The sequence below is a fragment of the Castanea sativa genome, chromosome 11 (assembly GCF_040712315.1).
Source record: "Castanea sativa cultivar Marrone di Chiusa Pesio chromosome 11, ASM4071231v1".
NCBI lineage: Eukaryota > Viridiplantae > Streptophyta > Magnoliopsida > Fagales > Fagaceae > Castanea > Castanea sativa.
In genome coordinates, this window is record NC_134023.1 from 67869930 (window position 1) to 67886205 (window position 16276).

The window sequence follows — 16276 nt, forward strand, 5'->3', positions numbered from 1 at the left end:
AATAAATTACTATCATTATCCAAAAAGGTTAAAAAATATAAAACATGTTTTTGAGAACTCTAATATGCAATACAAATGATAGTAATAGTATTCGTAGTTTTAATGCTTTTTGGTTGCTTCTGGTTAGGCAATGTAGCAATGACAGCCGTATATGGGTAACAATTTTACTGTGAGAATACATTGACACACAAAAAAAAAAAAAAAAAAAAGATTTGTGACAGGCTTGGGTTAACGTGGCTGAGGAGGAACCACCCATTAGCGTTATGTTTACCACCTATGGACACATCCCTTCCCACACCTGTGCTTATGTATTGGTTGTGCGAGGCTATTAATTTATGTCCAAAGACTACTCAAACCAGATTCTAAGTCTATATTTGGTAAATTTTTTTGTTTTCTATTTTCAATTTTTTGTTTTTAAGAAAAAAAGAAAAAAAAATTGTTATGTTTTCAAATTGGAAAACATGTTTGGTTAGTTGAAAAGAAAAAATTATTAATTTTTGTTTTTGAATTACATGCTCCCATTACATTTCTTTGTCAACATTATTATGGAAGCACCTTGTTAAGAGCTTCATTACAATTTACAAGACAAAAATATAGGGATCACAACAACACAAAATTCAACCCCAAAAAAGGAAAAAAGAAATAACAGAATTCAAATGAAATTCATTTTGGTAATTGCGGTGTAACTCGTTAGAATGAGATTGAGCCAAGAAGCTTGAAGAGATTCCCCATAGTAAAATCATATTAAAATCATATTACGTGTTGTTGTAAACCCATGGAAATAGATCAATATGCCCCCCACTAGCTACTTCCATTCCACATATTATAAATTTACTGTTTTACAATAAAAATTAATAATAGAACCAATCCCCCAAAGACTAGCTCTGCAATTAATTAGAAATAGATTTTTTTTTTTTTTTTGTTTCTTACATGGGTTTCAATTGATACTCTTGAGGTTATGTAATATTCTTGTGAGGGGAGGGGGGGAATGGGCATTTGCTCCTAATTTATAAACTATGTAGCAAAATGCCCATATCTTGAAATTATTTAGCAGAATGCCCTTGTTTAATCGAGTTACAGGTGAAACTCAACATTAGTAATGTCGAGTTCTATGCATATTTTTCCACTTAATTTTTTTTTTTGAAAGTTTAAGTAGAACTTGATATTACTAATGTCGTGTTACACTTAAAAATATACACAAGACTCGATTTTGAAGATATCGAGTTTTACACAAAATTCGATTTTGTTAAAATTGAGTTTCAAAAATAGTGGCATTTAGCTAGATAATTTCAAAACAAAGCCATTTTATTGTATAGTTTTAAAATTAGGGGCAAATGCCCATTTTCCCCAATATCCTTGTATAATTGAAAAAAGAAATTATGAAGTTTGAACAAATGTGAAATACTTGCAGATCTACTTAATAGATGTGTATCTTTGACTGATGGGCTTCCAAAATCTGTGAAAGACTTGTAGATCTGCTTCCAGAAAAATAGAAATCTGAAATTAATTAGGAAGGGAGAGAAAGAGGAAGGCAATGGTCTTGGTGTGAAGAAGGTGAATACCAATCTGGAAAAGATGTAGAAGAAGAACAAGAAATCTGAAATTATGAGAGGAGAGAGAGAAAGGGGATGGGTCTACGGGAAAAGGGAAAAAATATTGTAGGTAAAAATAAAGATATGTTTAGTTTTTTTAAAAAGAGCTTTAAACACCTTGTCGAAAATGGAGGATTTGCTATGCAATAACCTCCACGCTTGTTTAGCCAACAAAGAATCATCAAAATGAGCCAAGTCTCTGAATTCCATTCCTCCATCCATTTTTGATTTAGTCATCTTCTCCCACTTAAGCCATTGGATTTTCTTTTGATCACTCTGATATCCCCACCAAAATTTTTTTATCAGAGCTTTTATATCGCGACACAAGCCAAGTTAATTTAATGCACCGCATGGCAAAGGTTAGTATGGCCTATATTACTGATTTGAGAAGAATTTTTTGTCCTATTTGAAATAAAAGTTTATCTTCCCGGCCTTGCAGTTTTCTCCATACCTTTTCCTTGATGTAATTGAAGCTTTCCTTTTTCCCCCTCCTAACAAAAGACGGAAGTCCCAAATATTCATCATACTGTGTAACCTCTAGCAAACCCATAGCATCCTTAATATGCTATCTGGTGCTCCTTGTAGTGGAATTAGTAAAGAAAATTGACGTCTTTTTTCTATTCACTTTTTGTCCCGAAGCTTTCTCACAGGTGTCTAGAATATTTAAAATTTTTGCAAATTCATTAGAAGTAGCCCTATAAAAAGCAACATGTCATCTGCAAACTGTGGATGGGTTAGTTTTGGGTCTCTTTTATAGAGAGAAAAGCCCTATATATCCCCACCCTGTGTATTTGTTTCTCAAAAAAAAAAAAAAAGTCCAACCTTATTTGGTGTGTAAACCAAGAATATTATTTATACAATAAGTTTATTCACTGAATTTGTGAGGCATTGATGCTTGTTTCCATACGTCTATCTTTAGCTGGTGAAATCCTTGTTTATAATTCACATAATATATATATATATATAATAAAAGTTAAATTTTTTGTGTTGTTTAGTTTTTCTTGATTTACGTTTCTTTTTCCTTTTCTGATGCGTCTTGATTTACATTTTATTTTCCAACCTAAGAGTTATGTCGATTGTCAATTGAATGTTAAACCTTTTTCAACCTAAATTTTGGGAGGAATCATAGTGATCACATAATATGTTTATATGTGAAATCCTTGTTTATAATTCACATAATATATATATATATATATATATATATATATATATATATATATATAAAATAAAAGTTAATTTTTTGTGTTGTTTAGTTTTTCTTGATTTACATTTCTTTTTCCTTTTCTGATGCGTCTTGATTTACATTTTATTTTCCAACCTAAGAGTTATGTCGATTGTCAATTGAATGTTAAACCTTTTTCAACCTAAATTTTGGGAGGAATCATTGTGATCATTTCTTTTCATAGATTAATTGCTCTAACTAGTTGAGACTTGGGAGGGTAGCTTGAACAAAGGGATCGATTTTGATGTTTGCTTAACTAATGATCATCCAGCCGAACTGACTTAAGAAACCGAGTTCACATATGCTATGTCATCATCTTGCTCATCAACAAATTATGTACTACCCTTTTTTGTTATAAGGGTGTGGCAATGTTGACAGAAGAGAAGTATTTTCTATTCACCATACCATCACTTTTGTTGTTGTTGTTGTTGTTTTTTTTTTTTTTTTTTTTTTGGGCGAGAATACAGCTCTTCTTTATATGCATTTTAAATGGAAAATCATGTGTGTGTGTGTGTATATATACACTCTTAAATCATATATGCTTCTATCTAGTTTTTTTTTTTTTTTCTCAAAATAAAAGTATATATTTTTTGATTGGGGGGGGGGGGGGAGGTGGGGGGAGTTTGCTTAATTAATGGTCAGAATTTAATACCATTTTTTTAATTATACCCTAAACTATCTCTAGAAATTTTTAGTATATGACCCTTCAAATTGGAAAAACATGTTAAAATGCATGTGACAATTTTTCATTTTCACTGATAGTTAGGCTGACTTTATGAGTATTTTGTTACTAATAACACATTTATTAACACCTACTGAAACGAATTATCTTTCTTGTTATTTCCTCTCTTACTTGTGCTCCGTTTTTATAGTATATAAGGCACTAATTAACAATTTAGTGCCTAGAATAATTGGTTTCTCTTCCAAACAAATTTTGCCAAGTCAATACCACCCACTTAATAAGTATATCCCTAGATTTCTGGTCATATTTAGCCTATTTTTGAAAGAATAACAAACTGCTACTGGTTTGGTTAAGCATTTTGGGAGTTTAAAATTGCATTTTTAAAACTTAAAATTTTGTTTCACAACAGCAACTTCTTATGCCTTTTTTACGAACACTCATTTCAAACAAAAAACGTCATTTTGCAACAGATTATGCATATGTACCCCACATTCTATTAAAAACACAAACAAACTACTACTATATAAGCTTCCTTCGAACCCCATGAATACATCCTCAAGAAATCAAGCCCAACCATTGGTGTTAGTACAGGAAGAAAGAAATGGCGCCCTCTTTTTATGTCTCCTTGTTGCTCTCTCTTATGCTAACGATCCTATTCATTAGCCCAGCACATTCACAGTACACTTTATCAGAAAAAGTGCTTAATGATATTTGCTCTAAACACAAACATTCTCCTGTTTGCTTGAAACTCCTCCAATCCTATCCTATTACACCCTTAGCCCACGTTATTGGCCTTACCAAGATTTCAATTAACCAAGCTGCTGTTGCTGCTAATAAAACCATCGAGCTTATGGCTTTACTCAAAAGCAAGACCATGGTCCCCTCATATGCAGCGCAGTATGAAATCTGCCATGAAAAGTATGTAAATATTATCGACCTGACAGAAGCTGCAAAGAAAGCATTGAAAGCTGGTGACTACGAAAAAGTATTTGTTGCTGCTGCACGTATCCTCACTTACAATGCTGATTGTAGCGATGAATTAGGATCCCCCGACTCAGTCCCTCTCCAAGAAATGAATAAAAAAGTGTATAACTACCACTTCAAGACACTGTTGCGTGTTTCAAATAGCCTAACAAAAATTGGCTAAAAAAATCCTCATGCGCATGTGGCCATGCAATATAGAATATTTGATATTAATATCCCTTTGTTTCAAAACTCCGGTCAGGAGATAGCTAAATCCTCATGTGCATGTGGCCATGAAGTATAGAATATTTGATATTATCCATCACCTTCTATTGAATTAATATAATATATAAGTTTAAAATGTTATTTTGTTTTTGTATTTGTTTTTGTGTGTTTTATACAAAGTGTGGTTTTCTTTCTTGATTCACATTTTGTAACTTTTTTTTATAATAAATACTATTGGATTTGAAATGTGTTCACTTTATAATAAATGTTTTTTTTAATTTTTTAATTTCATCATTTAACCAACATAGCATATGGTTCCTTTTAGACATAGGTGGGATTTATACCCAAATTGACCAGATCTTTTATCTAATTAACACCCATAGAAAACTCACCAATTGAGTTAATTAAAATTCATTCTGGACAACCTTTTGACATGAATTAATAGAGCTGCGCAATCACACTTATAATATTTTTTAATTACTCCATATCATAGGACGAACAAATAAATTACTACTATAAAACCTTTATTCAATACCAAAAAAAAAAATGATTGTTTATTAATACCATGAAGCCTTTATTTGATAATAATAAATAAAAAAAACATATGTTTGTATCCATGGATTAGTCAATCTAACTAGTTAATTGGGAGGGTAATTAAATCAAACAGAGGCTGCTCGTTAAGAGATCAGCAAGACTCATCATTATGCCATGTCATCATGCATGCAAATAATACAACTGTTTTTTAGTTGCTATAATTTCTTTTGTTGATAAAAATAAAATCATAAGGTAAGGTTGTGTTATCGACATAGGATAAGTATTTTTTTCTTTATCATTATAATAGCCAAGAGCCTTGAAGTGGGCACTTCTTAGTGTTTCTAAAGCATATAGGTTCAACTCCCTCCTCTCCTGCTGATACTAATGAATTATAAAGGGGGGAAAAAATCTTCGCCATTATAATATTGTCATACAAGTGTTGATTTTTTGTCCACTGTCTAAAATAATTTGTTCTATTTTTAGAGATTTAAAAAAAAAAAATCAGTTTTCTGTTTTGAAAACCAAACTTTAAAACCTTCTATTCTTTTATTTTTCATGATATATACGATTACTCTTTAAATCCAATTTAAATGGAAAAATATTGATAAAAATTGCAGGACTAGGGATTTTTTTGTATTTATTTTTCAAGATAAAAGACTCAAAGAAACTTTTTTTTTATTACAACAAAGACACATTTTTCCCCAAACCAAAGTAATTTATTGGAATATTCTCTCACGCTGGATGGAACAAGAGTTACAACGTTAGTGTCCTCCGGCACAAGGTTGGTATAAAGTGAACGTTGATGGAGCGGTTTTTGCAGATTAGGAAAAAGCTTACTAGCCCCTTCTACAATCAGTATTATCATCAGCAGCGTTCTTGCGCAACTGCAATGCTCTCATTTCATTCCTTTGTCAACATTATTATGGAAGAGCACCTTGTTAAGAGCTTCATTACAATTTACAAGACAAAAATAGAGGGATCAAAACAACACAAAATTCAACCCCAAAAAAGGAAAAAAAGAAATAACAGGATTCAAATGAAATTTATTCTGGTAGTTGCAGTGTAACTCGTTAAAATGAGATTAAGCCAAGAAGCTTGAAGAGATTCCCATAGTAAAATCATATTAAGTGTTACTGTAAAACCATGGAAATAGATCAATATGCCCACCGGCCACTAGCTACTTCCATTCCACATATTATAAAATTACTGTTTCACAATAAAAATTAACAATAGAACCAATCCCAAACACTAGCCCTGAAATTAGTTAGAATATAGATTTTGTTTTGTTTCTTACATGGGTTTATTCAATTGATACTCTTGAGGTATTACGTAATAGAAGTTTGAACAAATGTGAACCACTTGCAGATCTGGTTGATATATGTGTATCTATGATTGATGGGCTTCCAAAATCTATGAAAGACTTGTAGATCTGCTTCCAGAAAAATAGAAATCTGAAATTAGGAAGGGAGAGAAAGAGGAAGGGAATGGTCTTGGTGTGGAGAAGACGAATACCAATCTGAAAAAGATGTAGAAGAAGAACAAGAAATCTGAAATTATGAGAGGAGAGAGAGAGAGGGGATGGGTATACGGGAAAAAAGAAAAAATATTGTAGGTAACAATAAATATATGTTTAGTTGCATGGTTAGAACTAGAGCACTGGTTCATTAAAGTGGCAATAGAAACTATTTTCTCCATGTTTTCACAAGTGTGAGAAAATACAATACTAAGGATCCATTTGGATATAGCTGAAAACTGAAAATACTGTAGTAAAATAATTTTTAAAGGTGTGAATAGTACGACAGGATCCATTTTTAATAAAAAGTTGCTGAAAAGTACGTGCACAGTGCACGCACGTTCCCCTAAGCGCAGCAAAAAAGAAAAAAGAAAAAATGAAAAGCGCTGAACGCGTCCAAACCCACCTTAAAAATAGCTCTTTGGTTGTTTTAATTTTTCTTTATAAATTGAAAACAAAAACTATTTTACATTTCTCAATGTTTTCAGCTTACCAAACAAGTTTTTTGTTATTGGAAATAGAAAATAGTCATTGGAAATAGAAAAATGAGAAAAAAACGGTTACTAAACATACTCTAATTAATTCAATTATTGATTTTTTTTTTATAAATAAAATATCTAGGATTAAATCCAAGATATTAATCATAAAAAAATACTTTTTATAGAGCAAACACGTTTCAAATCCTATAATATCTATTAAAAACTATAAAATGTGAATCAAATACACATGGAATTAACTTTACTATCACCAAAACCCCCCTTTTTAATTTAACAACAATATAAATAATAAATAAATAAAAAGAAAGAATTTTTTTTTTACCATTTATCATATTCAATTGAACAGAATGTGACCGATAATATCAAATATTTTATTTTGCATGGACACAAGCAAAAGATGTAGCTGAAGCTTTCCTTTTTTCCCCCTCCCAAAAAAAGACGGAAGTCTCAAATATTTTCATACTTTGTAATCTCCCGCAGATCCATAGCATCTTTAATATGCAGTCTAGTGCTCTTTGTAGTGGATTTACTAAAGAAAATTGCCGTTTTATTTCAATTCATTTTTTGGCCTGAAGCTTTCTCACAGGTGTCCAAAATATTTAAAATTTTTGCACATTCATCAAAAGTAGCTCTATAAAAAGCAAATTGTCATCTACAAACAATAGATGGGTTAGTTTTGGGCCTCTTTTATAGAGAGAAAAGCTCTGTATATCCCCAGTTTGTGTATTTGTTTCTAAAAAAAAAAAGTCCAATCTTATTTGGTGTGTAAACCAATAATATTATTTATACAATAAGTTCATTAGCCATAGTTTGAGACATTGATGCTTGTTTCCATACGTCTGTCTTTAGTAGGTGAAATCCTTGTTTGGAGATATATATATATATATATATATATATATTTTTTTTTTTTTCCTTTTCCTTTTCTGATGTGTCTTGATTTACATTTTATTTTCCAACATAAGAGTTATGATGATTGTCAATTGAATGTTAAACCTTTTTTAACCTAAATTTTGGGAGGGATCATAGAGATCATTTATTTTCATAGGTTAGTTGCTCTAATTAGTTGAGACTTGAGAGGGTAGCTTGAACAAAGGGATTGATTTTGAGGTTTGCTCGACTCATGATCTTCCAGCTGCGCGAGCTAACTTGTGAAACCGAGTTCACATACGCTATGTCATCATCTTGCTCATCAACAAATTATGTACTACCCATTTTTGTTATAAGGGTATGGTAATGTTGACAGAAGAGAAGTATTTTATATTCACCATACCATCACTTTTATTGTTTTGGTTGTTGTTGTTTTTTAATCCTGTCATAACACACACACTTAAATCATGTATACTTCTATCAAGTATTTTTTTTCTCTAACAAAAAGTATATATTTTTTTGTTTGGGGGGAGGGCGGGGGGAGGGTGGGGGAGTTTGTTTAATTAATGGTTAGAATTTAATACCATTTTTTATACCATAAACTATCTTTAGAAATTTTTAGCATTTTTGAAGTACATTTATTTGATTAAAAAAAATCACTTACGGAATACATTCTATTCTCTCATTCTCATAAATTAACAAAAAAAAAAAATGGTGATCAATTTCAAAAAAGTTTATGACCCTTAAAATTTGAAAAATATGTTAAAATGCATGTGGCAATTTTTCCTTTTTACTAATATTTAGGGTGACTTTATGAGTATTTTGTTATGAATAACATCTACTGAAACGAATTATCATTCTTGTTACATCCTCTATTACTTGCACTCCTTTATATATCTATCTATATATATAGTGGGCAAAAATCTAAATTTGACCCTCTAACTTTCAGCTTTTTTTATTTCAGTCCTCTAACTTTCAATTTTATCATTTTAGTCCTCTAACTTTTAATTTTTGTCAATGTGGTATTCTGTTAGAGCTCAATTAGTCACTGCCGTTAGTTTGTTTTTTTTAATTTCAGAATTAAAATAAAATTAAAAAAATCTGTAAAAAAAAAAAAAAAAAAAAAATTAAGGGGAATGACGCCCCTTCCCCTGAAATCAAAACAACACATTGCCAACAATACACGAACTGACTAGTGTACATGCCATCGGCAGCCACGAACAGCTGGCTCTGCTTCTTGTAACGTAAGGGCTGGCGAAAAGTGATCCGGGCGAGCGGTGCACCGCGACCCGGGTCGTGAATGATCTCAGTGACCACGCCCTTCAGGTACCCATTGCGCTCACCAAAGCCGAGACTGCGGAATGTCGCTGGTCCCTTGCGGTGGGTGTGGGACTTGAACACAGACCCAGCACCCTTACATGAAAATGAAAATGCACATATCTTTGAGAAGTCACAAGTTTTTTCAAAGATGAAGAAAGTTGGTCGCTGTTTGCAAAATTTGCTTTTGGCAACCAAATTCCTAGTTTATATCCAGATCTAGAACCTATTAGTAGAAAAATTGTGCGTAGCTGTGACGGTGTGCCTTCAACAGTAAGAAGAATAGGGTCTCTCTTGCGATTTAAGCTACAAGTTACAGATTGGAAGACTGTACATCGGAAACTTGCGACTTCTCAAAGATCTGTGCATTTTCATTCTGTTAATTTTTTTTTCATACAGTTTTTTTCTTATTTTCTTTTAATTTCAAAATTTATAAATAAATTTAAAAAAAAAGTCAAAACGGGCATCATTTCAGAACCCTTAACGGCAGCAGCTAACTAAACTCTAATGGAATACCACATTGACAAAAATTAAAAATTAAAGGACTAAAATAACAAAACTGAAAATTAAAGAACTAAAATGAAAAAAAGCTGAAAGTTACAAGGTCAATTTTGAATTTTTACCTATATAGTATATAAGGCACTAATTAACAATTTAGTGCCTAAAATAAATGGTTTCTCTTCCAAACAAATTTTGCCAAGTCATCACCACCCACTTAAAGTATATCCCTGGATTTCTGGTCATATTCAACCTATTATTGAAAGAATAACAAACTCCTACTGCACTGGTTTTGGTTAAGCATTTTGGAAGTTTAAAATTGTATTTTTAAAACTTAAAACTCTGTTTCACAACAGCAACTCCTCGTACCTTTTTTGACAAACACAAATTTTAAACAAAAAACAATGTTTTGCAATAGCTTGTACAAATGCAACCAACATTCTATTAAAAGAAAAAAAAAAAAAACAAACAAACAAACAAACTGCTACTACATAAATAAGCTTCCCTCAAACCCAATGAATACATCCTCAAGAAATCAAACCCAAACATTAGTGCTAGCACAGGAAGAAAGAAATGGCCACCCCTTTTTCCCTCTCCTTGTTGCTCTCTTTTATGCTAACAATCCTATTGATTTGCCCAACACATGCACAGAAAAATGTGCTGGTATCAGAAAAAAGTGATTTATGATATTTGCCATAACCATGCAGATTATTCTTTTTGCGTGAAAGCTCTCAAATCCGATCCTAGTGCACCCTTACCTGACCTTGTTGGCCTTACCAATGTTTCAATTAACTTGGCTGATGTTGCTGCTAATAAAACCCTTGAGCTTATTGCTTCACCCAAAAGCAAGACCACGGACCCCTTATTAGCATCGCAGTATGAAAGCTGCCGCGTATTCTATGGAAATATTGTTCACATTATAGAGGATGCAAAGAAGGCATGGAAAGCTGGTGACTACGAAACAGTTTTTGTTAAAGCTGGTGGTATCCTCACTTACAATGTTGATTGTAGCGATGCATTAACGTTCAAAGAAGCATCCTCTCTCCGAGAAGCGAATAAAGAAGTGTATAATTACTTCACGACACTGTTGCGTGTTTCGAAAAGCCTAACAAAAGATGGCTAAATCCTCATGTGCATGTGGCCATGCAATATAGAATGTTTGATATTGATCCCTTTGTTTCAAAACTATTATCAGGAGATAGCTAAATACTCATGTGCATGTGGCCACGAAGTATAGAATATTTGATATTATCCATCATCTCTTCTATTGAATTAATATAATATAAGTTTAAAATGCTGTTTTGTTTTTTTGTGTTTTATACAAGTCTGGTTTTCTTTCTAGATTCACATTTTGTAAATTTTTTTTTTATAATTAATGCATTAGGATTTGAAATCTGTTCACTTTATAATAATTGTGTTTCTTTTTTTTTTAGTCATTTAACCAACAAGCATATGGGTTCCTTTTAGGCATAGGTGGGATTTATACCCAAATTGGCCAGATCCTTTATCCCATGACAACAAAAAAACTCACCAATTGAGTAAATTAGAATCCATCTTGAGCAACCTTTTGACATTAATTGATAGAACCACGAGATCATACCTATAATATTATTTAATTGCTTCATATCATTGGAGGAACAAATAAATTACTATCATTATCCAGAAAGGTTAAAAAATATAAAACATGTTGTTGAGAACTCTAATATGCAATACAAATGATAGTAATAGTATTCGTAGTTTTAATGCTTTCTGGTTGCTTCTGGTTAGGCAATGTAGCAATGACAGCCATATATGGGTAACAATTTTACTGTGAGAATACATTCACACACAAAAAAAAATAAAAGATTTGTGACAGGCTTGGGTTAACGTGGCTGAGGAGGAACCACCCATTAGCGTTATGTTTACTACCTATGGACACATCCCTTCCCACACCTGTGCTTATGTGGTCGTGCGAGGCTATTATTTTATGTCCAAAGACTACTCAAACCAGATTCTAAGTCTATATTTGGTAAATGTTTTTGTTTTCTATTTTTAAGTTCTTGTTTTTAACAAAAAAAGAAAAAAAAATTGTTATGTTTTCAAATTGAAAAACATGTTTGGTTAGTTGAAAAGAATATATATATATATATATATATTTTTTTTTTTTTGAATTACATGCTCCCATTACATTCCTTTGTCAACATTATTATGGAAGCACTTTGTTAAGAGCTTCATTACAATTTACAAGACAAATATATAGGGATCAAAACAACACAAAATTCAACCCCAAAAAAGGAAAAATGAAATAACAGAATTCAAATGAAATTCATTCCTGTAATTGCGGTGTAACTCATTAAAATGATGAGATTGAGCCAAGAAGCTTGAAGAGATTCCCCATAGTAAAATCATATTACGTGTTATTGTAAACCCATGGAAATAAATCAATATGCCCCCCACTAGCTACTTCCATTCCACATATTATAAATTTACTGATTCACAATAAAAATTAATAATAGAACCAATCCCCCAAAGACTAGCTCAACAATTAATTAGAAATAGATTTTTTTTTTTTTTGGTTTCTTACATGGGTTTCAATTGATACTCTTGAGGTATTACGTAATATTCTGGTGGGGGGGGGGGGGTGGGAATGGGCATTTGCCCCTAATTTATAAGCTATGCAGCAAAATGCCCCTATTTTGAAACTATTTAATAGAATGTCCTTATTTAATCAAGTTATAGGTGAAACTTGATATTAGCAATATCGAGTTCTATGCATATTTTTCCACTTAGATTTTTTTTTTTTTGAAAATTTAAGTAGAACTGGATATTTCATGTCGTGTTACACTTAAAAATATACATAAGACTTGATTTTGAAGATATCGAGTTTTACACAAAATTCGATTTTGTTGAAATTGAGTTTCAAAAACAGTAGCATTTTGCTAAATAATTTCAAAACAAAGCCTTTTATTGTATAGTTTTCAAATTAGGGGCAAATGCCCATTTTCCCCAATATCCTTGTATAATTGAAAAAAGAAAGAATGAAGTTTGAACAAATGTGAAATACTTGCAGATCTTCTTAATATATGTGTATCTCTGACTGATGGGCTTCCAAAATCTGTGAAAGACTTGTAGATCTGCTTCTAGAAAAATAGAAATCTGAAATTAGGAAGGGAGAGAAAGAGGAAGGCAATGGTCTTGGTGTGAAGAAGACGAATACCAATCTAGAAAAGATGTAGAAGAAGAACAAGAAATCTAAAATTATGATAGGAGAGAGAGAAAGGGGATGGGTTTACAGGAAAAGGGAAAAAATATTGTAGGTAAAAATAAAGATATGTTTAGTTTAAAAAAAAAAAAAGAGCATTAAACACCTTGTAGAAAAGGGAGGATGTGCTATGCAATAACCCCAACGCTTGTTTAGCCAGTAAAGAATCATTAAAATGAGCCAGGTGTCTGAATCCCATTCCTCCATCCCTTTTTGATTTAGTCATCTTCTCCTACTTAAGCCATTGGATTTTCTTTTGATCACTCTGATATCCCCACCAAAACTTTTTGACCAGAGCTTCTATATCATGACACACGCCAAGTTAATTTAAAGCACCGCATGGCAAAGGTTAGTATGGCATGTATTACTGATTTGAGAAGCATTTCTCGTCCTGCTCAAAATAAAAGTTTACCTTCCCGGCCTTGTAGTTTTCTCCATACCTTTTCCTTGATGTAATTGAACCTTTCCTTTTTTCCTCTCCCCACAAAAGATAGAAGTCCCAAATATTTTTCATACTGTGTAATCTCCAACAAACCCATAGCATCCTTAATATGCTATCTAGTGCTCTTTCTAGTGGAATTAGTAAAGAAAATTGTCGTCTTATTTCTACTCACTTTTTTTTCCAAAGCTTTCTCATAGGTGTCTAGAATATTTAAAATTTTTGCAAATTCATCAAAAGTAGCCCTATAAAAAGCAATATGTCATCTACAAATTGTGGATGAGTTAGTTTTGGGCCTCTTTTATAGAGAGAAAAGCCCTGTATATCCCCACCCTGTGTATTTGTTTCTCCAAAAAAAAAAAAAGGTCCAACCTTATTTGGTGTGTAAACCAAGAATATTATTTATACAATAAGTTTATTCACTTTAGTTGTGAGGCATTGATGCTTGTTTCCATACTTTTATCTTTAGCTAGTGAAATCCTTGTTTATAATTCACACACACACATAGATATATATATATATATATATATATATATATATATATATATATATATATATATAAAATAAAAGTTAAATTTTTTGTGTTGTTCAGTTTTTCTTGATGTACATTTCTTTTTCCTTTTCTTATGCGTCTTGATTTACATTTTATTTTCCAACCTAAGATTTAAGTCAATTGTCAATTGAATGTTAAACCTTTTTCAACCTAAATTTTGGGAGGAATCATAGTGACCATTTCTTTTCATAGATTAATTGCTCTAACTAGTTGAGACTTGGGAGGGTAGCTTGAACAAAGGGATCGATTTTGATGTTTGCTTAACTGATGATCATCCAGCTGAACTGACTTATGAAACCGAGTTCACATATGCTATGTCATCATCTTGCTCATCAACAAATTATGTACTACCCTTTTTTGTTATAAGGGTGTGGCAATGTTGACAGAAGAGAAGTATTTTCTATTCACCATACCATCACTTTTGTTGTTGTTGTTTTTTTGTCATAATACCGTTCCTCTTTCTTTTCTTTTTTTTTTTTCTTTTTTTTGGGCGAGAATACAGCTCTTCTTTATATGCATTTTAAACGGAAAATCGTGTGTGTGTGTGTATATACACTTGTGGGTTCTAGTTAATTCAACTGGTAAAATTTTTGATGATTGTATAAGAGATCTGGGTTTCAATTTTCGTCTACACCAAAAACTGATTGGTGTCTTAGTCTAATGATAAAGAATTATTATTAGAAGCGGACGCCATAGGTTGGGACTCTCTAAATACACACACACACACACACACACACGCACACACACACGCGCGCGCGCGCGCTTAAATCATATATGCTTCTATCTTTTTTTTTTTTTTTCTCGAAAAAAAAAAGTATATATTTTTTGATTGGGGGAGGAAGGGGGGGAGTTTTCTTAATTAATGGTAAGAATTTAATACCATTTTTTTAATTATACCCTAAACTATCTCTAGAAATTTTTAGTAAATGACCCTTCAAATTGGAAAAATATGTTAAAATGCATGCGACAATTTTTCATTTTCACTCATATTTAGGGTGAATTTATGAGTATTTTCTTACTAATAACACATTTATTAACACCTACTGAAACGAATTATCTTTCTTTTTATTTCCTCTCTTACTTGTGCTCCCTTTTTATAGTATATAAGGCACTAATTAACAATTTAGTGCCTAGAATAAATGGTTTCTCTTCCAAACAAATTTTGCCCAGTCAATACCACCCACTTAATAAGTATATCCCTAGATTTCTGGTCATATTCAGCCCATTTTTGAAAGAATAACAAACTGCTACTGGTTTGGTTAAGCATTTTGGGAGTTTAAAATTGCATTTTTAAAACTTAAAATTTTGTTTCACAACAGCAACTTCTTATGCCTTTTTTACGAACACTCATTTTAAATAAAAAAACACCATTTTGCAACAAATTATACAAATGTACCCCACATTCTATTAAAAACACAAACAAACTAACAAACTACTACTATATAAGCTTCCCTCGAACCCCATGAATACATCCTCAAGAAATCAAACCCAACCATTGGTGTTAGTACAGGAAGAAAGAAATGGCCCCCTCTTTTTATCTCTCCTTGTTGCTCTCTCTTATGCTAACGATCCTATTCATTAGCCCAGCACATTCACAGTACACTTTATCAGAAAAAGTGCTTAATGATATTTGCTCTAAACACAAACATTCTCCTGTTTGCTTGAAACTCCTCAAATCCTATCCTATTACACCCTTAGCCCACGTTATTGGCCTTACCAAGATTTCAATTAACCAAGCTGCTGTTGCTGCTAATAAAACCATTGAGCTTATGGCTTTACTCAAAAGCAAGACCATGGTCCCCTCATATGCAGCGCAGTATGAAATCTGCCATGAAAAGTATGTAAATATTATCGACCTGACAGAAGCTGCAAAGAAAGCATTGAAAGCTGGTGACTACGAAAAAGTGTTTGTTGCTGCTGCACGTATCCTCACTTACAATGCTGATTGTAGCGATGAATTAGGATCCCCCGACTCAGTCCCTCTCCAAGAAATGAATAAAAAAGTGTATAACTACCACTTCAAGACACTGTTGCGTGTTTCAAATAGCCTAACAAAAATTGGCTAAAAAAATCCTCATGCGCATGTGGCCATGCAATATAGAATATTTGATATTAATATCCCTTTGTTTCAAA

The 16276-nt window shown here is 32.1% G+C and overlaps 2 protein-coding genes across 2 annotated transcripts; both read left to right on the forward strand.

The window, feature by feature from the left end:
* The first annotated feature begins 4097 nt into the window (after positions 1-4097).
* Positions 4098-4643, forward strand: LOC142617018 (pectinesterase inhibitor-like). The gene has a single exon (XM_075789725.1). The coding sequence runs from the start codon at positions 4098-4100 to the stop codon at positions 4641-4643; it is 546 nt and encodes a 181-aa protein (XP_075645840.1).
* An 11020-nt stretch (positions 4644-15663) lies between these two features.
* On the forward strand, positions 15664-16209 carry LOC142617019 (pectinesterase inhibitor-like). Its single transcript, XM_075789726.1, has one exon. It carries the CDS (start codon positions 15664-15666, stop codon positions 16207-16209), a length of 546 nt encoding a protein of 181 aa, XP_075645841.1.
* Positions 16210-16276: the final 67 nt, after the last annotated feature.

Excerpts from the sequence above, each read along its gene's own strand:
- LOC142617018 (XM_075789725.1), top strand. The coding sequence starts at position 4,098 with ATGGCGCCCTCTTTTTATGTCTCCTTGTTGCTCTCTCTTATGCTAACG.
- LOC142617019 (XM_075789726.1), top strand. The coding sequence starts at position 15,664 with ATGGCCCCCTCTTTTTATCTCTCCTTGTTGCTCTCTCTTATGCTAACG.